We start from the raw sequence: 25223 nt of genomic DNA, 5'->3' as shown, positions 1-25223 counted from the left end.
AAAGGAGTCTCCGCCCCCGCAGGCGCGGCGTGTTTACAAAGTTCTAGCCCAGCCGCGGATCGCGAGTTTGAAGCTGGGCAGGAAGTGGGGAGGAGGGGGGGGCTGGGTGCTCTGCTCGGCTGAGGTTAGGGCCTGAGACCTCGTCCGCCCGTGTGCCCGGGTTTGGGGGTGCAGGTGCCCCCTGGCTCAGGGGCGTGGGGCCGGGAAGGTGCGTTTCCAGACTTCTGCCTCCGGGGCACTAGCCACTCAGTCACGTGCTGCCCTGGGGATAAACAACAACAGCGGGCGGCGTTTTCTGACCTCTGTCAGACCTCTGACCTCTGTCCAGCACCGTGATAGACCCCGTTTGTATTCGCTTGTTCCCTCCTCTTCCCCCTCCCCCCCCGCCCACCCCGCTATCAATCACACCCCAGTTTCACGAAAGAGGAAACTGAGGTACAGTGAGGGTAGGGCATGTGCCGGGAGTCCCACAGCTAGCGATATCAGCATTCAAAACCAGCGTCTGCGTCCTGCCAGGCTCCCGCAAAAGGAGAAGAATAGCCCCAATCAGTTTGGCTCAGTGGATAGAGCGTGGGCCTGCGGACGCAAAGGTCCCAGGTTTGATTCTGGTCAAGGGCATGTACCTTGGTTGCCGGCACATCCCCAGTGGGGAGTGTGCAGGAGGCAACTGATCAATGTTTCTCTCTCATTGATGTTTCTAACTCTGTCCCTCTCTCTTCCTAGCTGTAAAAAATTAATAATATATATATATTTATTTTTATTTTTATTTTTTATTTTTTTAAAGGAGACTAAGGTGCGATGAGGGCCCTGCAAGAAGAACCCCCATCCGGAGGGGCTGGCGAGCAAGTGAATAGAAAACCCGCAGGCACCAAAGGCTCTGGGAGCGAGGCGGGCAAGGGCAGAGCCGCCTGCCTTCTGCGCCTCCCTGCCAGCTTGGCGAACACCGGCGGGCTGAGGGCAGCAGACCGCAATGGGAGACCTGGACGAGGCTGCAAAGAGGGCCATTGGCGGGCTGCAGACTCGCAGCACAACCTTACATCTCCCCAAAGCTCCCGCTCCAGAAGCATCACCTGGAGAGGTGAACAACACGTGGTCTCGGCCCCTCCCGCAGACAGCGAGGCACTGATCCTGGGCGGGACCTAGCCAGGTGTTGCTAACAGTCACGTTTGGGGCGCTCCAGGGGGGATGCTCTTTATGAGAAACGATTTCAGGGGGAAAGAGGTGTGCAAGCGAGGACGCATTTCCCGGGCCAATTCCGAGGGTCACAGCAACCCGTCGCTCAGTGTGGGTCACGTGCCCAGGGTCATCAGAACCCCCCATCCCCCGCCTCGGCAGGGCTTTGGAAAACCCAGAGGTGCGAGCGCCGCCTCGCCCCGCCCCTCCCCGCCGGGCGACTACAAATCCCATCCTGCCCTGCGCTCGCGCACGTTACGCCAGAGCAAGATGGCCGACACGACGGCCTCTGCGGGGGCTGGCAGCTCCGGAATGGTAAGGGCGGGAGGCGCGGGGTTGAAGCTGAGAGAGTCGGGGCATTCTGCAGCTTTCCCCTAGCCGGGGCCACAAGCTCATCCCCGGACATCCAGCCCCGCCATGAGCTCCGTATGGAGGAGGGCCTTTCAGGCCGTACGTGCCCCCCCTCTCTGGGACTTGGCGGCGGCCTCCCGAGTTGGTGGACCTGTGTGCCGATTGGCTGGTTTCGGGGTTGGGAACCCGGAACACCTCCTAATTGGTCCGAAGAGGCCGTTTCCGCCTTCTTATTGGCTAGCCAAAGTTGGGAGGGATTCCTGTTTCAAAATATTATCTTTCCTACTTTCTGGTGCTGTTATCCTTTGCCCTCCTCTCCTCAGCATTATGTGTTATTATTTTAATTTCCCTTGTTAGTGAAGATGGGAGGAACAAGAGAGATTTTTTTTCTGAGAACTAGAAATAAATTCGGTCTCATACGTGTTTCTTCAAGCTGTATATCCTGATAATCTGCGAAAATAGAAAGTAAGAAACAGCCATTTGTGTTATCAGAATTTTACGCATTAGGGAAGCAAAAAGGCTGTCTCCGTATTTAGAGCCCCTTGGCTGCTCAATTATTACTTATTTGGCTATCACATTTTGTTAAGCACTGGTAAGTAAGTATTTAGCAAATGAATGTTTGCTCGCCATGACGATGTGTGAACTATGTGATTGCATCCTTGTTTAGTGGATGAAAATCTTCTCTCTTTCTGGGCTGCTGATTCACAGAGATCAGGAAGTAAACAGTCCACTAACCCTGCTGACAATTACCATCTGGCCCGGAGGCGAACCCTGCAAGTGGTTGTGAGCTCCTTGCTGACGGAGGCCGGGTTTGAGAGTGCTGAGAAAGCATCCGTGGAAACACTGACAGAGATGCTTCAGAGCTGTAAGTATCAGGAACAATAGGCCTTCTTCAAGTCAACCAGACATCAGTGCTGTGTCCTGCATTGTGATCGTGTTAGAGAGGATTTAAGAAAAAGAACATAGTCAAGTGACTTACAGGCTTTAGAATCAGATAGGCCTGAGTGTAAGTCATCACTCTACCACTTAATAGTTGGGGCAAGTTGCTAGACCCCCTGACTCTTAATTTCCTCATTTGTGAAATGGAATAATAATCTGCACCTCATGGAATTGTGAGTATAAATGAGGCATATATGTAAGTCATTCCATACTTGGAGCATTGTAAGCTCTTGATGACTTGCAGGTGCATAATAGCTGTTTATGTTCTATACTCAAAGAACCTATAATTTTATTGGAGAGTTAAGATTAATTTCTACAAAATAGATGCCACCACATAATATAATAAAACTAGAGGCCTGGTGCATGAAATTCGTGCATGGGGGGAGGAGAGACCCTCAGCCCAGCCTGCACCCTCTCACAATCCTGGACCGATGGCTCCTAATCACTCACCTGCCTGCCTGCCTGATCACCCCTAACTGCCCCCCTGCTGGCCTAGTTGCCCATGAAGCCTGTTTGTTCAGTTGTTTGGTCGTCCCTAACTACCCACCCTGGTCATAGGCAGCCATCTTGTGAGGGTGTGGGGGTCGATTTGCATATTACCTCTTTATTATATAGGATGCTGTATTGTATATGAAGATACAAAGGGTAAGGGTGAATATGTTTTATAGAATGGGGGAGAAAACACACTTTTAAGAGGAAATGCCTTGAGTCCTAGCTGGTTTGGCTCAGTGAATAGAGGTCAGCCTGCTGATTGAAAGGTCCTGAGTTCAATTCTGATCAGGGACATATGCCAGGATTGTGGGCTTGATCCTCCCTTGAGGGGGGTGTGCAGGAGGCAGCAGATCAATGACTTTTCTCTTATTGATGTTTCTATCTCTCCCTCTCCCTCTCCCTTCCTCTCTGAAATCAATAAAAATATATTTAAAAAAAAAAAAAAAAAAAGGAAATACCTTGAGATTTAGGACCTCAGAATGGTCTCATACTGGCTTTTCTGCATATACAATGTATTTCCCTATTTGGGCCTTTTAGTGACTAGGATAGGATGAGGGATGGAGATACAAATATAAATACATATGTGTATATATTTTGCCACATTAGAAAGTAAAACAGAACATTTAAAACATGAGCGTGAACAAGACCCATTATCCACCGGAGCCATGATGTCATCCCTGGTCAGATTTCCTCTGGAAAACTGCCTCAGAGAATGAGTAGAAAAATTAAAAAATGTCTTAATTTGATTATGAGTCCTAGCTGGTTTGGCTCAGTGGATAGAGCATTGCCCTGCAGACTAAAGGGTCCCAGGTTTGATTCCAGTGAAGGGCACATGCCCAGGTTGTGGGCTCGATCCCCAGTAGGGGGCATGCAGGAGGCAGCCAATCAAAGATTCCCTCTCATTATTAATGTTTCTATCTCTCCCTTTCCGTTCCTCTCTGAAATCAATAAAAATATATTTTTTAAACAATTGATTACAAAAACACTTTTGACCTGTGGACTGTGGAAAGGTTTATAGGGTCGCCTAGGGATTCCAGACCATGCTTTGAGAACTTTTGTCCAAAAGGAATGGACTAATAGTCCCCATTAGATCCCCCCCACACACACACCCCCTTTCTTTCCTCCCAAGTAAACATGCTGCCCACCGTTTTCCTGTGTGGAGGCTAGGATTAGTGGCTTACTCAGGGTAGCATGGCAAGTTGGTGATAGGTTTTCAGTAAGACACCTTTCCCTACTTGCTTTTATCTTCTGAACCTTTTTGGATCCCTTACATCTGATGAATTCTGTGGACCCATTCCTGGAAAAGGGCTGTGTGTGTGTGTGTGTGTGTATGTGTGTAAAATTGAGCACAATTTTATGTTTCATGGAACCTCCCATTTCTTTTGAAACCCATTCATGGAGTCTAATTCATACTTTCCCCTTTCTCTGAAGGACTAAAGCATGACTATTAAACAGAAGTTCATCTTTAGACAGACAATGCAGACAATAGACCTTTTTTTCTTGGTTGCAAGATATACGTGGCATAAAATTTATTATTTTAACCATTTTTAAGTGTATAATTCAGTGACATTAAATATATTCACAGTGTTGTACAGCCATCAACACTCTTCATTGCCAGAACTTTTTCATTATTCCAAAAAGAAACTCTAAGCCCACCCTGGCGGGACGGATTTGGCCCGCGGGCCTTGTGTTTGACACATGTGCCATAGAGGATAACTCCCTAATCACCTCTCCCCCCTGCCCCTGGTAACCTCTGAGCTACTTTTTTAGCTCTATGAATTTTTTTTTTTCCTGTCATATAAGTAGAATCTTAAAACATTTGACTTTTTGTGTCTGGTTCAGCTCACTTAGCATAATGTTTTCAAGGTTCATCCATGTTGTAGCTTAGATCAGTACTTTGTTCCTTTCTTTTTAAATTTGTTTATTTAAATAAGTTTTTATTGATTGGAGGGAGGAAGGGAAGGAAGGAGGAAGAGAGAGAGAGAGATAGATATCGGCCACCTCTGTTATGAAACAGACATGTGCCCTGACTGGGAATCAAACTGGTGACCTTTCGGTCACAAGACAACACTCAACCAACGGAGCCACACCAGCCAGGACTATTTCATTCCTTTCTTATGGCTAAATAACATTGTCTTGTATGGACCGACCACATTTTGTTCATCCATTCATCTTTTGATGACACTTGGGTTGTTCCCACCTTACGGCTACCGTGAATAATGCTGCTATGGACATTAGTGTACAAGTATCTATTTATGTTCCTGCTTACAATTTGCTTGGGAATATACCAAGGAGTCGAGTTGCTGGTTCATGTGTCAATCCTTTGCTTACCTTTTAGGGAACTGAGAATAAGACTTTATGCTTTTGATTCTTTCCCAGACATTTCAGAAATTGGGAGGAGTGCCAAGTCTTACTGTGAGCACACAGCCAGGACCCAGCCCACGCTGTCAGACATTGTGGTCACTCTTGTCGAGATGGGTGAGTGCACAGTTTAAACCCAGCTCTTTGGTGCAGCTGAGTTGGAGTTACGGGAGAGAGAGGAGTGAGCCACATCTACTGAGTGTTTTGTTTTTTTTTAATTCCCGAGGGTTCCTCTAACCCATTTAAGAGACCTAACTCCCTGGTGGGGATCTGCTGGAGCTTCTCAGTGGCAGCAAAATGCTTGAGTGAGGAGTTGAAACTATTATATTTCAGCACAAGGTGCCTCTCCCAAGTTCAGTATCTGGTGGTCTGGGCAGTGACTTTTGTTCTCCTGTTTCTTAGGTTTCAACGTGGACACTCTCCCTGCTTATGCAAAGCGGTCTCAGAGGATGGTCATTACTGCCCGTAAGTGACTTTGAACTGAGGTCCTCAGCACGTGCTCAGTTAATGCTTGTGCAATGAATTAATTAAACAGGGCAGGGATCTGTTTGTTCAGCTACTTCTTTATTGCAGGCTCCCTTCCATCATTTGGGGCTACCTGTGACATCGTCTTTGTTTGGGCTAGTGGGACCAGGATATGGCGTTCAGTCACTAGAAAGGAAAACCATCTCTGAGATGTTGCCATGATTCTTGTGCTTTAGCCCTAGAAGGGCAGTTGATGCTGCTTGAGAAATGCTAGTGTTCTAATTCTTCCTTAGATCAAGAGTCAGTAAACTAAGGTCTGTAAGCCTAATGTGGCCCACCACCTGTTTTTGTAAATAAAGTTTTATTGGAACACAGCCATGTATACTTACCTTTGATTGCCTTGTGCTATAATGGCTGAGTCGAGCAGTTGTGACAGACTGTATGGCTTGCAAAACCTAAAATATTTACTCTGTCTCTTTGTTTCTGTCGAAGGCACAGTTTGACGACCTGTGCCTTGGATAGAAACTGGTTGCCATAAACTGAGCTGGGAGTAACTAGTGTGGGCTGGTAGGACCTGGGGAGACTTTACTTGATTTTTTCTCACCACTTTTTTCTGGCTGACATCTTGTGAAGACCTTCTTCCCTCTCAAGTAGCAGTGAAGGTGCCATTTTCAATCCATGCCTACTTACCCTGGCGTGCTGTATGACTGTTATCTGGGTTCTTTGAAAAGAGAGTTAACAGCTCATCTAACCCCTTGGTCACTCAGCAGCCTCCGTGTGCTCTTTTGTGATGTGAACATTGTCCCAGCAAAGCACTCACCTTCCTAAGAGGCTTGCAGGCAGATTGCTGTGGATGGGAATGTCAGCCAGGGTCATTCAGGGCTGGGCCTGTCGGGGTGACCTGAGTTCCTTAAGTCCTCAAAGGCCTTGGTAAAATAGAAATGCAAAGTATCCATTGTTCCGAAAATTGAGACCCAGCATTTACTTTGAGAAAAGGAGGGTTTGGGCAGAGACCCAAGTCCTGGGGTGGAAGAGGAACCAGTTGTGACTCTGTTGCAGCTCCAGTGACCAATCAGCCGGTGACTCCCAAGGCTCTCACTGCAGGGCAGAATCGACCCCACCCGCCGCACATCCCCAGCCATTTTCCTGAGTTCCCCGACCCGCACACCTACATCAAAACTCCGGTGAGTGTGAGGGTATGACGGGGGCTATGACTGAGGCGAAATACTCAATTTCTACTGATTGTTGGATCAAAAGCTTATTGATAAAAGGTGGGCTCAGAACTCAGAATGTCTTTTCTTATAAACAATTTGGCAAAGAAGAATTATGTTCTCCCGTTGGCTAACAAAAATATAGTTAACAAGAAATTGAAGCCTGTCCTGCCAAAACGCTAGAGAAGAGACTGGAAGGGCACTCAGAAAATATTCATAGTAATTCTCAGTGGGTCGTGGCTAACACTTGTTGCTTTGTGTGTGCTTAGTTCTGAGTTTTCCAAACTTTTTATAGAAAAGTGTTATTTTTGAAACCAGGGGGAAAAGATTATTTAAAGCATACTTGGTAATAACATGGAATGAAACTTAGCGTACTCTGAGTTCTGGGTCTGATGAGCGCAGATCGAGTTGTCCTCCATGGCTTAGCTGTGTTCTCCTTCGCCTCATTAGTGGTTTCGCCCTCCTTTGGGAAGGGTGTGGCGTGCAGAGCAGTCCCAGAGGCTCTCCCACACACACACTTCCTTTGTCTCTGCCTCCGTGCTGGTGCAAATATGGCATCATGCGGGCGGGTGGGGCCCGTCCTCCAGGCATTTCTCCACACTCCGGGATCCTGGGGGAAGGAATAGGTAGTCAGTCACCATGGCAATATAGCCGCTGGCCATGACCTGTAATCTCTGCATTAGTGTCCTAGAGCTGCCACAACAAAATGCCATATACTAGGCGGCTTAGAACAACAGGCACGTATTGCCTTACAGTTCTGGAGGGCACGTGGTTGAGCTCAAGATGTTGCCAGGGCCATGCTCTCTCTGAGACTGGTAGGAGAATCCTTCCTTGCCTCTCCTAGCTTCCGGTGGTTTGTGGGCACTCTTGGCTGGGGGAAGCAGGACTGCAGTCCTCTGTTACGTCTGTGTCTCTGTCTTCACGTGGCCTTTTTCTTGCAAGGGCATTAGTTGTTTTGAAACAGAGTCCCCTCTGCTCTTTTTTTTTTTTTTTTTTAATATATTTTATTGATTTTGTACAGAGAGGAAGGGAGAGAGAGAGTTAGAAACATCGATGAGAGTCATCGATCAGCTGCCTCTTGCACACCCCCACTGGGGATGTCCCCGCAACCAAGGTACATGCCCTTGACCGGAATTGAACCCGGGACCTTTCAGTCCCCAAGCCGACGCTCTATCCATTGAGCCAAACCGGTTTCAGCCCAACTCTGCTCTTGTGTGACCGCTTTTTAACTCATCACCTCTGCAATGACCCTATTTCCAAATGAGATTATACGCTGAGACACTGAGGGTTAGAACTTCAACATTTTTTTTTAACTTCTTTATTGATTAAGGTATCACATATTTGTCCTCATCCCCCCTTTCCCATACATATTTTTTTTAGGGAACACAATTCAGAAGAGATTGGGCCCAATCTCAGAGTGGTATGGCCATATACTTGGGACATATATTCAACCCATCACAGTCTCTAACTCTTTTATAGTGTATTTCTGTTAGTAAAAATACTAAGTACACTAGAGGCCTTGTGCACGAAATTCATGCATGAGAGGTGCCTGTTGCTCCTCAGCCCAGCCTGCACCCTCTCCAGTCTGGGGCCCCTTGGGGGATGTCCGACTGCCAGTTTAGGGGTGTTAACTTCAGCCATTAGGAAAATCACACAGAATGTTCTTGACATACAAACATTGTGGTTTTATGAGTTGTTTTAATAATAATGGCTATTCCTTTAAATAAAGTACTGCTGGTACTATGTGAATTCAGAATGTTAATATCACAAAATCATAGAAGGTTGTAGTGGAAATAACCTTGAATTGCCTAGTCCAAACTTTTATAAATAGTGGAATTCCCTTTTCAAAGATTTTGAATGCTTTTTGTCCTAAGAAGCTTAACCAACTTTTGAAGAAACCCATTTTCTGTGAAAGGACTGGGGGACTTCCAGTGAAGCTGAGGGGACTGGGCGCTGCCACCTTTGTGATAGCATGATGGTCAATTTGCTTATTCCCTCTGTTAGATAGGATACTCCAATAAATATTCATGCTGACTTACATGAGTATTGTAATGTACTAGAGGCCCAGAGCAAGAAATTTGTGCATGTCGGGGGTGTCCCCCTCAGCCCAGGCTGCGCCCTCTCACAATCCAGGACCCTGCGGGCAGGGTCCTTAGGCCTGGCCGGCGATCAGGGCCTATTGGGGCTCCTCTTCCCCCTGCTGCTGGCAGCTGGCCCCACCCTCGCCACTGCCACTGTTTGCCATTTATGGGCTGGCTCCCCACCACCACCACACCAGTCACCTCCCTCTGTAGGCGACAGGCGTGGGGTTTGATCACTTGGCTGGCCTGGGTCTCCCTCTGTGGGACGATCCTGGGGCGATGGCAAGGCCTCCTGACCAATTGCATGGCACCCGCCTTGGCTGGCTTGGCGCCAGTGCGTGTCATAGTGTGGTCACCCGGACGGTCGTTCTGCTGTTCAGTCATTCAGTCGATTTGTATATTATGCTTTTATTATTATAGACTACTCCACCAACATAATGGCATTAAAGATAATCTGACCCTTATTAAAGGCTCAGGAAACTTGTTTGCTCCTTTTCAGTGGCAGCCATGTGATGGCCCTGCCTTTTAGGTTTTGAACTCTTGGTGTAATACATGGTGGAATAATAAGTTAGAGATCAGCTTATTGTAATACTTTAACAGCTCACATAGTTGAAAAAGGTACATTACAAAGATATGTAGCATTGTTGGCTCCACTTAATAAATCACAAAATGAATTTGCTTCAATCATAAAATGAGCTTGCATCATCTAATTATTTAAAGAATTTTGTTTAACATTTTCTATTCAATTTCCAACTTTTTAAATCTCAAACAGTGCTCTCTCTCGCGCGCGCTCTCTCTCTTTTAAATATATTTTTATTGATTTCAGAGAGGAAGGGAGAGGGAGAGAGAGATAGAAACATCAATGATGAGAGAGAATCGTTGATCGGTTGCCTCCTGCATGTCCTCACTGGGGATCAAGTCCACAACTGGGGATCAAACCATGACTTCTAGAGCCATAGGTTGATGCCCATCACTGAGTCACACCAGCCAGGCTCAAAGAGTTCTCTTAAAAATGATGGGAAGGTCTTGCATTTTTAATGTTTGTACCAAGTATGTTCAAAATCCAGTCAAATTCTTCATTTTGGGGATGATTTTAAACATGTCAGAGAGTCTTGTTTCTGTGTTTAAGTGTGAATATGGGAACTGTATGCAGGCTGTACACTCGAATTGACATTGACAACAGTGGAAATGTTTTTAAGCACCTCCTTCAAAAATCCCATCTCCATACCAGAAAGAGTAGTTAATTGTTTTTTTTGGTCATTGTTACAATGTCACCTATACCATCGCAATTTATTTATTTATTTATTTATTTATTTATTTTAAATATATTTTATTGATTTTACACAGAGAGGAATTGAGAGGGACAGAGAGTTAGAAACGTCGATGAGAGAGAAACACCGACCAGCTGCCTCTTGCACACCCCCCACCGGGGATGTGCCCGCAACCAAGGTACATGCCCTTGACCGGAATCGAACCCGGGACCTTTCAGTCTGCAGGCCGACGCTCTATCCACTGAGCCAAACCAGTCCCGGCTACCATCGCAATTTAAAATGCTTTGGCCCTAGCTGGTTTTGCTCAGTGAATAGAGCATCAGCCTGAAGATTGAAGGGTCCCAGGTTCAATTCCAGTCAAGGGCACATGCCTGGGTTGTGGGCTCAATCCCCAGTAGGAGGCGTGCAGGAGGCAGCCGACCTATGATTCTCTCTCATCATTGATGTTTCTCTCTCTCTCCCTCTCTAAAATCAATAAAAATATATTAAAAAAATAAAAATAAGTGAAAGGTGGAAGGCTATGGAAACAGCAAAGCTGGGCCTCAGGGAGGACAGGATGACCCGTTGGTATTACTCTGTAGTGTATTTGCTGTTCTCTGCAGACGTACCGCGAGCCTGTGTCTGACTACCAGGTCCTGCGGGAGAAGGCTGCATCCCAAAGACGTGACGTGGAGCGGGCGCTCACCCGCTTTATGGCCAAGACGGGCGAGACCCAGAGTCTGTTCAAAGACGACGTCAGCACGTTTCCACGTAAGAGCTAGCCCTCTGCGGACCCTGTCTCGTCATCTGAGATAATGGCACCTTCCCTTACTGTCAGCATGGTAGGAAGGAGCAAACAAGCTTTGTCCTTGTCTTGGGTGCCTCTGTTTCCTCAGATCTCTGGCTCCTTTTCCCAGTTCTTCGGGGCCTGTCCCTAACTGATGCCTCAGAGCAGTAATGGCCTCCGTTGGGATTGGCTGCTTGAGGTACGTTGAGCTTAGGTTACCTCAGGAGTAACTGAGCCCCGGGCCTCAGAGACCTCATGCAGCAGAAGTGGCAGCCCTGGTTGCCGAAGGGGCGGTGGCCTCAGGGGATCCGGGCAGTCACAGAACACCTGCCGGGCTTTGCGCTTCACCGTGTCCTCACACAGGCACCGTCTCACTTAATTTCCCACCTCAGCGCTACCATTTCGCCGTGTGACCACGCCGCTTCACCTCCATAGGCCTCAGGCGTTCCAAAGGTGAACGAGGGTGACCATTCGTTCAGCAAGTGCTCGCCGTGTGCCTGGCCCTGCAGTCATAGCAGCTAAGTTATCAGGTGCCAGGTGAGGTGCCAGGCATTTCCCCTAATCAGCAGTCGCCAACCTTTCGGACCTCTCGGACCACCAGTGGTCTGCGGACCATTAAATCACCTCATTAAGTCCTCTCAGGAGCCCATGAGGTAGGAGCTGTTATCCCCACAGTTACAGGAAGCCCAGGCTTATCAGGGGGAGAAAAGAAGTAATTTGCCCAAGGTCACGTAGCTAGTGACTTTCAAGCGAGGCTCACCTGATAATCACATTCTACCGGACACAGAGACCTTCTGTGGTTTGTTTATCTCATCGCGCTCTCTTCTCATCCTCAGTGCTGTTTGGAAGTGCTTGAAGCCCTCTAGCTCAGTCCACGCAGGGAGCTCCCAAATCCATATTTGAACTTGACTCCTTCAGACTGATGGGCTCAAAATCTCTGCTCTAGAAACGAGGCTTAGAGGGGTTAACCAGGTGTCAGACCACGAAGCTGATGCTTCACTAGGATGTATTCACTAGGATGCAGCCCCTGTCTGATTTTAGCCCTCCAGCACTTGGGGAAAGTGGGCTCTGAAGTTAACGCTGCTCAGATTCAGATCCCACCCTGTCACTTAACCTCTCAGCGTCTCGGGCGCCTTCTCTGTAAGACGGGGTTGGCGATAGTACTAAGCCATTACAGTGGGTTAAGAAAACCCCTGTGAAGCCTGTAGGACATGGTGAGTGGTTAGAGAGTGACAGCCATTATTGTCATTGGGCGCTGCTCGCTGTGAGGCCCTGAGCCAGCTGCAAGGACACCATGACTGGAGCTGTGCTCTCCCCATCCCACAGTGATTGCTGCCAGACCCTTCACCATCCCCTACCTGACAGCTCTTCTTCCGTCTGAACTGGAGATGCAGCAAATGGAAGAGACGGATTCCTCGGAGCAGGAAGAGCAGACAGACACAGAGAACCTCCCTCTTCATATCAGCACGGTGGGTCCTGCCTTCTGCCTGCTTCAGGGTAGCCCCCCAACTAGCCCACACTGCCCGCAGCCTGTCACGCTGAGACCTGGACATGACCGACCCAGGTCTCTGCCTTCATGTTAGGGACTTGCAAGATGGGCTCATGACGATCCGAGTGTGATGGGATCTCTAGGTTGAGAGGCTAGTCCTGTCTGGGGCTTCATTCATTCATTCATTCATTCAGTAAATATTGAATGAGTGCCTGCCAGAGCCAGGCACAGCTCCAGGTGCTGGGGAATTAGGAGAAGACAAAACCGACAAAATGTCCTACCCTCATGGAGCTAAGGTATGAAGAAATAAATTAAGAGATGGGAAAGTAGCTATGGGCACAGGGGTAATGTGGTTTTAGGATGTCTTAGAAGGTGGTATGTGAGTAAAGACCTGAAGGGAACAAAGCTTACACATCTGGGAGTAGAGCGTTCCTCACAGGGCAACAGCAGGTGCAAAGGCCCTGAGGTGGGAGCTGTTGTGTTGAAGAACAAATGGCCATCAGGGCGGCCAGGGTGGCCAGAGTGGCACGAACAGGGAGGAGAGCAGGAAGGGATGTGGAGAGAGAGCATATGGGGTGGGGTGCCTGGCCCAGGACAGCTGCCGCCCCCATTGCCCCTCCCTGCTGTTCTGGCTGTACAACCACATGCTGTCCTGTAAAAAGTAAGTGAGAAGACTTTGAGAGAAGGATTCTAGCAACAAAGTTCTGTGCAGTGACTGGACTATAAAAGCACATCGTTACATAATTTATTAAAGTGCTACTGGGGATGGGGAGGGAAGGTCTAGGGCGAAGGGTGGAGGCTTCAGGCTCAGAGTGCCCAGGATAGACATCCCTGAGAACTGACATTTGAGCAGAGACTTGGAGGAGGCGAGGGAGGGAGGGAGCCAGGGCTTCTGTGGAAGAATGTTCTGGAAGGGAGCAGCCTGTGCAGAGGCCCGGAGGAGCAGCACGGAGGTGAGTGAGGGTGTGGCTGCGGAAGGAGAGAGGGAGAGGCACACCAGGCCCTTTGTAAGCAGCTTTAAGACTGGGTTTCAGCCGGGTGAAATGGGAGTGGTGGGAGGCATGGTGCAGGGGAGGGATGGGTCTGAGTTACCTTTTTCCAGGATCGCTGACTGCGGTGAGGAGAAGGGACTGTAGCTGGGGCCAGCAGAGCGTGGGCTGTGGAGGGAGATCAGTTAGGAAGCATTTGAGAGAGGAGTCTAGGCCAGAGCCAGTGGTGGGTCCTCGCAGGATGGACACAGAGGGCTGTTTACGCCCAGGGGAAGGTCCGGGGCTCAGTGTTAGGCACATGAAGTTGGAGGTGCCTACCGCATACCCCAGTGGAGATGTTGAGTGGCCGGGGCCGTGTGAACCTGGGGTCGGCAGGCAGGTGTGGGCAGGGCACTGAAGCTGGGCTGGGGCCAGTCCCCAGGGTGGGCTCGGTAGCACGCAATGAACTCCAGGCTCCAGACGCTCTTAAAAGACCCTTCTGCGCCCAGTTTTTACAAAATCTTGGTTGGAATGCTACTTTACTCTTTCACCTGCTCCTGTCCCTGCCCACCTCAAGGCTGCCTGTCCCTGAGGGAGGCGAGGGAGTGGCATTGCCAGAAGCTCTGCTTGGGAGAAGAGAGGCCGTGTCCGCGGCTGGGACCACATCCTGGCCTGTGAGACAGTGAGCCGGCGGAGGCAGCCTCAGTGCCTCCAGCAGGTCAAGGCTGGTTTTCGGCACCCTTGTCACCTCCATCCTTAGTTCAGGAAACACGTAAGGCACAGCCGAAGTGAACTTCCAGTAACTCTAAGCTGAGGTGTTGACCATGGAGAAATGATACGAGGTGGGAAGCGGGTGGTTGCTAAATTAAGCCATGAAGAACTTTGGAAAGCTTAGGAGCCAAACGTCCCAGGCGGTCTGGCGGTGGTCAGACCTGTGCCTGGCCTGAGCGAGGCTGATCTTGGGCTCTCGCTTTCAGAAGAGCCTCCGGAAGCTCCACTGTGGCTCTAAGTCACCTCACAGTCAGGTGTTGGAGAGGAAAGCGCAGGGTTCCTGCATGGCGACGCACAGGGCCTCTGGGAGGACACAGTAGACGGACTGTGTGAGCATGTGCAGCGGAACCAGAAGCGACCCATCTCTTCCGGTTCACGGAGCTGACTGTTGCCTGCCCGCTGGGCCAGCGGTCTCTGCCTCTGCGGGAGAGCCTGCCCTTCATTTCGCGGTTCATTTCGCGTCCTCTGCTCTGGTTGAGGTCAGAGTCTCCACAGAACAGGAATCTCAGTGACAGAACCTTGGCCTGTCTCCAGGGGGCGCAGTCCCACCAACCCCTCTGGTCACTCAGTCTCTTAGGAATGAACCTCTAGGTCAAGTTCTTCCTGTGATTTTGTCCTCCTTCCTCTGCAGGGCTCATTTTACAGAACTTAGAGTATAAATAAGGAAAGGAGAATCAATCACCCATATTCTCAGAACCAGTTTTTTAAATTTCAACATACTACTTTTTTTCTGTTTACACATGATGGTGATTTAAAAAAAATTTGTATTTGGGGTCATATTGAATATATATAAATTTATGAACTTTTCAGCAAAATCACTGTCTTCAAAAACCAAACCTGAAAGGCCTGACCCCCAGGGCGGGTATGGCAGATGGGGGTATGGATGGTGTTCCTGCCTTGGTGCCAGATGCTCCACTTGCCTTGGTGGGAACCCTCGAGGCTCTGCCGTGATGTGATCACTGGTACTGTGTTGCAAGTACCAGATAATTCGAGAATTTTGGGGGCGGAGGGCATCTCTGATGCTTTACATCAGCTTTGGCTCAGGAGAGGCCTCTGCATGTGATTGTTCTCACCCCGTCTCAGTCCTGCAAAGGGTGGATGGAAACTTGCTGCCCTTTTTCTTCATCTCCCCACAAGTGGGGCTTCCTTCTTGAGCACCTGCATTTTAGCCCCAGACCCCCTGCCCCTCCCAGATCGCTATTCTTTCTAACTCGTGCCCTGTCTTGTCAGGAGCTCAGGGCTTTGTGTCCTGTGCTCCACTGTGGGAGCTGTTGGGCTCACCTTCCTCTGAATGCCAGTGCGGCCTGGGCCTCCTTCCATCTGAGGCCCCTTAGAGAGAAGCGGTCCCTGAGCTTCCAGCCTCCCCCAGAAGGGGGCGCTGCGATCTCTTTCCTTACGCCGCTGGTGTTTTGCTTTATTTCGGCTTTTGCTCAAAGGATGACTCTGGAGCCGAGAAGGAGAACACCTCTGTCCTGCAGCAGAACTCCTTGTCCGGGAGCCGGAGCGGGGAGGAGAGCCTCATCGATAACCCCTACCTGCGCCCCGTGAAGAAGCCCAAGATCCGCAGGAAGAAGTGAGTTGGGAGCTGGGTGCAGAGAGGCCCTCTGGCCAACCGAGGTCTCCTCTGCTTCGGGGCAGAAAAGAGGCCACCGGTGGGTCTGCACCACCAGTGGGTCTGCACGTTGGGGTAAGCTACTCGAGCGAGAGGAAGTATCATCCCTTTTCTTCTCCTTCCTCGTCTGCCACATGTGCCTCTTGTTGCACAGAGGTTGAGCTCCCTGCAGCCCGGGACTAACCCGCACAGCCCTGGAGCTGTTGCCTCCTGGAAGGAGAGCAGGTGGGGCCCCCACCAGGCAGGCTCCATGGATTCCTCTTCTTTCTAGGTCCCTCTCGTGAGCTGAGGAGGAAGCCTGCCTTGTACAGAGATGCGGACACCACGCTCCTGGGGAGTGAAAGCCACTCGAGGGAAGCAGAAAGAGTGGCCTCCCGTGCGCCAGCCGAAGCTGTGACTGGGAATGCTTTTAATAGCAGATTCTGTGTTAATATTTCCCATTTTCACTGGATGTTTGGGTTGAGGAAGCTATGATGTGGTGGCAATAACGAGGCTTTCTTAATTAACCAGGCTGGACTGGGGCATAGGAGCAGCTGGTGACGTCATTCATTATCACAGGACCTCATTCATTATCACAGGACCTCATTCATTATCACAGGACCTCATTCCTTTGACCTGAGAGACCAGGGAAGGCAGCAGAAAGAAGGGGCTGTGCCTTCTCTGCTTACTCCAGAAGGACTGTTCACCTCGTTTCTGTTTCAGGCTATCCCGGTCCCTCTTATTGACTCACAGACAATGTGTAGCATCAGTTTATCACTTGCTTTGCCTTGGTGGGAACCTCATTCTTATTTCTCTTCTCACCTGGGCGCCGAGTGCCCTGCTGAGATGACGGAAGGTGACTTTGCCTTCCCACATGGCACTCCTTGACCTGGGCCGGCAGGAGTCGGGAGGGGTGAGCAGGCATGTCACGTGGAGGAGGGTGGTGCATCACAGCACACCAGCTCTCTCATCGCATTTGGTGAACTCTTCCTTCAAGGCAGCGCCCTCTCTGGGGGATTGGTATTTATCGTCCCTCTGTGGAATGTGTGCTTTGGGCCACTGAGTCCTGCCCCGTCCAGGAAAAGAGCTTTCTCTGACAAGAGCCTCTGCAGGATCTATTCTGCTGTGACTTGCTGGAGGAATCCGACCTTAAAGAGCAGGAAAGGGATTGGGGGGGAACGGGGGAGAACTTGAGGGCTGGATGGCCTGTTTGCTGGGAGCCGGGAGCCCGGGGCGTCTGCTGGAAGCCGGCACAGAAGGGCGCCGTGCGTGGAAGCCAGTGGGCCAGGCCACGGAGCTCTCCCAGAAGGTCTGAGTCTGTTCAGCCGCTTTGCATCCTGGGGAGAGATTTCATCCTGCCTGAACCTACAGATCAAAACAAGTGTTTAAGGAAGATGCTGGACAAGCTGATACCCTTTGGCTGGTCTCTGAAAGAAGAGATTTGAAAACCCAAGTCTAAGGAAGAAAAATGCAGTAAGCCTGGAAGTTTACACAGTAGCAATGAGGAGTCTTTGGAATTGTATTGAATTTTTCTTATACTTGGCTTCCACAGTTCGTTCGTGTTTTCTCTCTCTCTCTCTCTTTTCTTTTTTTAATTTTTTTTATTAAAAAAATTTTTTAGTTGATTTTCTTTTTTTAGAGGAAGGAAGAGGTAGATATCGAAACATTGATGAGAGACATTAATTGGCTGCCTCCTATATGCCCCCTACCGGGGAACTGAGCCTGAAACCCAAGCATGTACCCTGACCTGGTATCGAACCAGTGACCTCTTGGTGCATGGGTCAACTCTCAACCGACTGAGCCACACTGGGCAGGCCCACGGTCATCTCTTAACCTTCCATGAGTCCAATTCAAAAACTTGGTGACTTGACAGCAGGCTCCACACCCATCCGGCCTCACTATTCTCTAGGGCTCCCTGTCCCATCCCCCAGAGGGAGAGAGCTGCTTGTGAGTAACTGAAGGGGGGATCCCAGTGAGAAGTGGCCTCCAGCTCGGGGCCAAATAAGAGTTTTTCAGGTTTGTGGTAAACTGAAGCTCTGCCAGTGAAAACAGTTTGTGATCCGGCTGTTGGCGATTCTTGGCCTGTTGATTTTGACTCAAGTTCTGAGTGTGCATCGTGGCTGAGGCAGGAGGAACCTCCCAGCTTGCTGTCTTCACGGCTCTTGGGAGCAGTCGTCCCAGTCAGTATTCGTGCAGTTCCTCTCGTACCATCCAAAACTAGCGCCAAAGGGAGAAGGCCGGATTTGGAAAGGAGTCGCCATTTCTGCTGCGGGGCTGTCAGAGGCTGTGCTGCTGTGATTCTGTTCTGGATACGACACTGGGAGATGGCTGGACAGACTGAGACACTGCGTGTGCATATTCTTGATGTATACTTATAAACTTCTATTTTTCATAATTTGGGGGGAATTCTTGAAGGGAATCAGTAGTAGACACACCCAGATGAAGAGTATAATTTGTGAGGTCTTACTAAAAGGTCATGAGGAAACCTTCGTAATGAAACAATTTTATAAGCTTTGAACTTCATTTGTCTTCAAAAGTCACAGCACTGAGTAAGGCTGTAAACAGATAGGTGGGGCTCAGCCCTTCTGTTGACTAGGTACCGCTGGGAACTGTCTAAAACTTTATTTTGGAAAATTTCAAACCCAAAATTAGGAAAGTTTATATATTTTCTCTGTTTAATTCTTCATTCAGCTTTAACACCATTTTTTTCTATTCAGTTTTATCTATTTCTCCCACTTTTTTTCTTTATTTTTTTCTGCCTAGAGTATTTTTTAAAACTCATCCAAGACCTATATCATTTAAAGTGTAAATATGTCCATATGCATCTCTGATAGGCTTTTTAAAATATTTGAAATAATTATAAGAATCACAGGATGCTGGGGGAAAATTTTCAGGGAGGCCATATGCACCCTTCACCCAATTCCCCCAGCAGTAGAATCTTATATAAATGCAATATCAAAACCAGGAAATCGACATTGGTACAACCCATAGAATTTGTTCAAATTTTACCATTTCCTCTCTGTGTGTGGTTCTATGCAGTTTGTCGTGTAGATTCAGGCATCCACCCCCACAGTGAAGGTACACATGTCCATCACCACAAGGCTTCCTTAGGCTCTCTCTTTAGAATCACACCCATCTCCTTCCCCGCCCTAATGCCTGGCAAGCCACTGCTCTTTTCTCCACCTCTATAATTTTATTTTCTAAATGTTATATAAATGGAATAATAAAGTTTGTAATCTTTTGAGGTTGGCTTTTTTATTCGTTTTTTATTTATTTTTATTAATTTAGGCAAGGAAGGAGAGAAGGAGAAACATCAATGATGAGAGAACCATTGACCGTCTGCCTCCCGCATGCAGCCCCCACTGGGATCGGACATGTGCCCTCATCGGGAATTGATCTGTGGCCTCCTGGTTCATAGGCTGATGCTCAGCCGCAGAGCCATGCCTACCCAGGCGGGGTTGGCTTTTCTCACTCCATAGGAGTGGGAGCCTTCCAGGTTGCTGTGTATGTCAGAAGCTCCTTTTCATTGCTGAGTAGTATTCCATGGTATGGATGTCCCACGATCCGTTTAACTTGTCACACATTGAGTCATCTGGGCTGTTACAGTTTCGAGCTATTATGAATAAAGTGGCTATGAACGTTTGTGTACAGGCTTTGTGTGAACATAAGTTTTCATTTCTCTGAGATAAATGCCCAAGAGTGCAGTTACTGGGGCCTATGGTAACTGCATGTTTAATTTATTATTTTTTTAAATAAATCGTTATTGTTCAGATTATTACAGTTGTTCCTCCTTTTTCCCCCGCATAGCTCCCCTCCACCTAGTTCCCACCCCACCCCATACCCTTACCCCCCGCCCCAACTGTCCTCATCCATAGGTGTATGATTTTTGTCCAGTCTCTTTCCGCACCTTCCATACCCCTTTCCCCCTAAGGATTGTCAGTCCACTTCCTTACCATGCCCCTGATTCTATTATATTCACCAGTTTATTCTGTTCATCAGTTTTTTTATTCACTTGATTTTTAGATTCACTTGATAAGTATTTGTTGTTCGTAATTTTTATCTTTACCTTTTTCTTTTTCCTCTTCTTAAAGAATACCTTTCAGCGTTTCATATAATACTGGTTTGGCAGTGATGAACTCCTTTAGCTTTTTCTTATCTGTGAAGCTCTTTATCTGACCTTCAATTCTGAATGATAGCTTTGCTGGGTAGAGTAATCTTGGTTGTAGGTTCTTGCTATTCATCACTTTGAATATTTCTTGCCACTCCCATCTGGCCTGCATAGTTTCTGTTGAGAAATCAGCTGGCAATCGTATGGGTACTCCCTTGTAGGTAACTGTTTTTCTCTTGCTGTTTTTAATATTTTCTCTGTCTTTTGCTCTTGGCATATTAAATATGATGTGCCTTGGTGTGGTCCTCTTTGGATTCCTTTTGTTTGAGATTCTCTGCACTCCCTGGGCTTGTAAGTCATGATTTCTTCAAATAGGTTTTCAATGTCTTGCTCTCTCTCTTCTTCTGGCACCCCCATAATTCATATGTTGGTACGCTTGAAGTTGTCCCAGAGGCTCCTTACACTATCTTCATATTTTTGGATTCTTTTTTCTCTTTTCCAGTTGGGTATTTTTTGCATCTTTGACTTTATTCTTGGGATCCTCTAGTCTGCCGTTGGATCTCTGTATATTATTCTTTATTTCAGTCAGTGTATGCTTAATTTCTGATTCGTCCTTTTTCATATCCTCAAGAGTCTCAGTAAATTTATCAGCAGTTTCTAGAAACTTCTTGAAAAACCTTATAACCGTGGTTTTGAACTCTATATCCTCAATTTCTTTAATTTGTGACCTGTCTCCGCATCTTGGCTGCTTTCTTGTGTTGATAGAGTGGCTTTGTGTGCTAAGTGTCCTATAGGGCCCAGTGGCTCAGCCTCCCCAGTTACCTGAGATGGACACTCTTGGTACACCCCTTTGTGGGCTGTGTGCACAGTCTTATTGTAGTTAAGCCTTGATGTTGGTATCACTGGGATGAATTGACCTCCAGGCCATTTGGCTGGGAGGATCAGCTGTATCTGTGATGGGAGAACTGTGCTGGAGTCACCCTATGAGGCAAGACTTGCTTCAGTGGGGCATTGATGCTTACTGAATCAGCCCCCTGAGTGTGCATAGAGTGAGGATCTTGTCAAGGGAAAAGCCAGTGCTCTCTCTTACCTTGGGACCTGGCAGAGTTGGGCTGGAACAACTTTTGATCTGATCTGAGGCATTTCTACTGGATTAAGTGGTGGGTTCCTATATATGAGTTAGGCTGTTCTGAAAAAAAGACCTCAAAATATAGTGACTTAAGACAGGAACGTATGCTTTCTATGGAAGTCTGAGCAGGTGGTCCAGGCTGACTTGGTGGCCTGATGGTGGCCTCTGCCTCTGCTTCCTCCATCACCTTGGTAATGTTTATGTCCATCTTCTGGGTCCACATCCCAACGTGCAAGAGGGAGAGGGAGGTGTACACAGAGGAGACCTGAAGACCCCATGGCCCCATCAGGCTGCAAGGCAAGGAAATGTGGGATTTACGGCGGTTCTGTATCCAGGTAAAAACTGAGAGCCTTGTCACCACGGAAACAAGGAAAGAATGGATTTGGAGGACAACTAGCAATCCTTGTCACAAATAAGGATTAGGACATCTGCCCACCCAGGAATGCCAGGTGGGCCAGGAGCAAGCCCTTCTCTACCGCGGAACCCAGACGCCCGGCATTCAGCGCGCCTTGAGGATGGGGCCTTTGGAGTCCAACCGACGCTAGCCGCTGGCCTGGGCTGTTGGCTGCCACTTCCTCCTATGAAGTTGTTCTTTGGGCTTCCTTGACATTGCCCTCCTTTCTTCGTTATTCTGCCTCTTGGCCTCCCTTTTCTTTGCTGGCTTGTCTTCCCCAATCTGCCCAGCTGTGTTTGGTCCCAGACATCCTCTGCTATCCAAGGCAATGGCTCCTCGGCTCCTCCACTTTCAGCTGTTCTCCCCACCCACTCCCCTCGGGAGTCCTCAGTATCCATCTGTCTGTCACTTGCTGTCCCCTGAACCAGCTGGTTATATTGTCAGTGCAACATGGTCAGAGTGGATTTGATTCATGCTTCCCCCAAACCACCTCCGCTCCCAGCTTTCCCACAGCAGCCGGAAGCTGGAAACAGGCCAGTTGCAGTGGCCCTGGCTACTGCTCTTGGAGGCTTCATTCCTCATCTGCACCACGCTCTGCCACCTCTCCCTGCTGGTCTGATGCTGCGGCCTGTGTCCCCCGCCAGGCCCAGCCTGCCCGCCGGCTTTGTCATCTCCCTTTCTGCAGCTGGGCTTGCCTGCAGTTCTCCCCATTGCTCTTCGTTCCAAGTCCAGACCGCCCAACCTGGCTCTCAAGATCCTCTGCCAATTCATTGTTTCTCCTGGATAACTCACATTTCTTTCATTTGTTCAACAAACACGGATCTAGTGCCTCCTGTGCATGCCAGGTGCTGCGCTAGGCGCTAAGGATACCACAGAGAACTAGACGGGACATGGCCCTTGCCCCCAGGGGGCTCATTCCCGTGGGAAGACGTACAAAGAAAACGAACCCAGAGCCTCTCGGATGGCAGAAAAGTGCTAAGGAAAGAGATGGGCCTTTTGCCTTGAGGGGTGCTCTCTTCTCTGCTGCACCTGTGCCTTCCTCTGTGCCTTTCCCCTAACCGTGGCCTCCTCCCAGCCTCCATGTCCTTCTCAGATTACAGCGATCCTTCCCTTCCTCATTCATGCATTCAGCAAACATGCACTGAGCTGCTTTGTGCAGGTGCTGAGCCAGATGTTGTAATAAAGTCACCAACTCTCTGACTTTATGGTCCAGTGGGAGACAGTTTCAAATAACAGATATGTGATGGCAGGTGCTGCGTTGGGGTCCTGAAAGAAAATGGAGCAGTGAGGGGCGAGTGCCTGGAGAGAGGTGGAGAGGGGCCAGTCAGGAGCAGGGGCACATCATGCAGAGCCTCTTGGGCCTGAGCAAGGCGACTGGGTGTTATTCAGAGCGAAGTGGGCAGCAGCCAATTGGCAGGAGTTACTTAGTTTGCCAAAAGGTCATTCTGGCCCTGGCCAGGTGGCTCTGTTGGAGTATCATTAGGTACAGCAAAAGGTTGTGGGTTTGATTCCCAGTCGGGGCGAGTATGGGAAGCAACTGGCTGATGTTTCTCTCTCTCTCTTTAAAAATCAATAAAAGCATTTCTCGGGTGAGGGGAAAAGAAAATCATTTTGGCTGTTGGGTAGTGTCCTGGCTGGAGGGGGCATGGAAGACTATTTCTCTTCAGGTAGTTTCACATAATTTGGCATTGAGCAAGCATGATTAAACTGGGGGGACAGCCAGCCACCCCAGAACTAGGGAGAAGGTAGTCCTGGCCCCAAGCGAGCCAAGTAGTGACTGCTCCCTACAGACTGAGCTCCGAACTAAGCAAGAAAACAGTATGTGATAAACACTTCCGTGGGGCGTGGCCTTGTAGTCAGGGAGACAGATAAACACAGGAGCCTGTCCCACAGCTGTCAACAGAGGGTTGAACTGGAGGACTGGCGGGCAGAAGCCTGTGCTGAGATCCAAACAGGGTGGGGTTAGCAAAAGACGTTCTGGAAGAAGTGAGTAAGGGATGGGGAGTGCCGAGATGGCCGGGAAGACAGGAGGCAGGTGACCAGCCTGAGAGGACTGAGGTGCCCGCCTTCCCTAGGCCCCGCCTGCCCCACAGAGCTCCGAGGCTCCGGGGCCTGCTGTGATGCCTTCCCCTGGAGACTAGTTTGCTTCCCACTGTAACCAGCCTTCTCCCTAAAGCTGGCCGAGGTCCCCTCAGACCTTACCTGGCTGGGCAGTGAGGTTTCAGAGCATGGATTTCCCTGGGACAGGGGTCATCTGAGCTGGGGGGTCTTCCCAGCAAGGCCCCTGGGGGCCAGGGTTGGAGGGGCCCTGCTCCAGCTGTTTACCCAGGTGAGTTCCGATGAGCAGCTTTTAACCAGAAGAGCCAGACCCTGAGGCACTGAGAAGCTCTCTTTTTTGTGGGTACAAGAGGAATGACCCAAGGCCATCAGGGTTTGTCATCATGAAAGAGCAAACTCCTGTCCTAGCCAGTTTGGTTCAGTGGCTGTCAGCCTGCGGACGGAAGGGTCCCGGGTTCGATTCTGGTCAAGGGCATGTACCTTGGTTGCAGGTTCCCTGGCCCTGGTCGGGGTTCGTGTGGGAGGCAACCAATCAATGTGTCTCTCTCACATTGATGTTTCTCTCTGTCTCTCCCTCTCCCTCCCACTCTCTCTCTCTAAAAATCAATGGAAAAATATCCTCGGGTGAGGATGAACTAAAAATAAATAAGAAAGAGCCAAATTCTACCTCTTGTTTCTTTTGGACTTGGCTATGCACTCACCTATGAATTTTCTTCGACCACTGATAATGAGTTTATCCTTCTGTTTTACTCAGGCTCACACTGAAACCCGTTCTTAATTCTCTGAACGTCCAGTGACAGTGCCCGGGTGCCAGTGGGGGCAGCTGCCCTGAGGACACTCTCACTCCTGGAAACAAATTCAAGGTCTTTCCCTCTCGGAGCGGTGGCTTACTCATCGCCTCCATCTTATGGCGGGCTTTCCTTTTCCTTCTTTACTGAAAAGTTATTTTATTCTGAATAGATATGTCCACAGTATAATGTTTAAAAGAGAAGAGGGGGTGTGATTGCATCTCCCTCCTCCTGTTTCCCAGACTCCCAGTTCTCGCCCCAGAGGCTCCCGCTGTGCTGGCATCAGTATGTTTTTTGTATTCTTCTTGAAATAGCCTATGCATCAACTGCAAATGCTTGTATATACGTTTTCCCCTTTTTACCCAATGGTAGGCACTGTATACACTGTATTTCCCCCACTTTCCAGTGTAACTTTGGGCGATGGTTCCATGTCAATAATAAAACTTCTCGGTTCTGTTTCTCTGCTGCACAGTGTCCCATTGTCTGGTCTCCCATCGCTTGCGTACCCAGTCCCCAGCCGGTGGAAGGAGCGCTGTGCGTGTGCTACTGAGTGTGGACAGATGCCGCCCCGTTCTCCTCACCAGACCATCGGCGTGCGCTGTGACCTCAGAGCCCGTTCCCACCTCAGTGTCGCGTTAACCTTTGTAAGAAGTGAGTGTGTGTATCGGCTGGAATCGGGGGCTTAATCACGATTGGTGTGATGATGCCCCACAGAAGGGCACCCGGTGCTGTGCCATCACAGAGCGAGGGGCATCCGGAGGAGCCCGGAGCTGGTGACATTTGAGCTGGCCATGGAGGCTGAGCAAGACAGGCAAGG

The 25223-nt window shown here is 49.1% G+C and overlaps 1 protein-coding gene and 1 long non-coding RNA gene across 9 annotated transcripts; one reads left to right on the top strand and one right to left on the bottom strand.

The window, feature by feature from the left end:
* The first annotated feature begins 1008 nt into the window (after window positions 1-1008).
* TAF8 (TATA-box binding protein associated factor 8) lies at window positions 1009-24875 on the top strand. 8 transcript variants are annotated; one of them, XM_036413688.2, is made up of 10 exons: window positions 1060-1488; window positions 2233-2389; window positions 5335-5433; window positions 5719-5781; window positions 6841-6965; window positions 10947-11094; window positions 12437-12579; window positions 15775-15911; window positions 16461-16491; window positions 16529-17371. In XM_036413688.2, the coding sequence occupies exons 1-10, from the start codon at window positions 1186-1188 to the stop codon at window positions 16562-16564; spliced, it is 1242 nt and encodes a 413-aa protein (XP_036269581.1). In that variant the 5' UTR covers window positions 1060-1185; the 3' UTR covers window positions 16565-17371. The 8 variants fall into 8 exon arrangements, 7 of the variants coding, with proteins under 7 accessions (XP_045429081.1, XP_045429080.1, XP_045429079.1 ...); XR_006740074.1 differs by having other exon boundaries at window positions 1077-1488; window positions 16222-16491; XM_045573123.1 differs by having other exon boundaries at window positions 1057-1488; window positions 16461-17371.
* LOC118705235 lies at window positions 20658-23711 on the bottom strand. Its single transcript, XR_004983642.1, has 3 exons — window positions 23699-23711; window positions 21986-21988; window positions 20658-20743 (listed from the first exon to the last, which is right to left on the bottom strand). It is a non-coding gene; the product is annotated as an uncharacterized LOC118705235 (long non-coding RNA).
* Window positions 24876-25223: the final 348 nt, after the last annotated feature.

This window comes from Pipistrellus kuhlii, unplaced genomic scaffold (assembly GCF_014108245.1).
Source record: "Pipistrellus kuhlii isolate mPipKuh1 unplaced genomic scaffold, mPipKuh1.p scaffold_m20_p_5, whole genome shotgun sequence".
Taxonomy (NCBI): domain Eukaryota; kingdom Metazoa; phylum Chordata; class Mammalia; order Chiroptera; family Vespertilionidae; genus Pipistrellus; species Pipistrellus kuhlii.
Note: the sequence above shows the minus strand (reverse complement) of the source record. Positions and strands in the feature narration are given on the sequence as shown.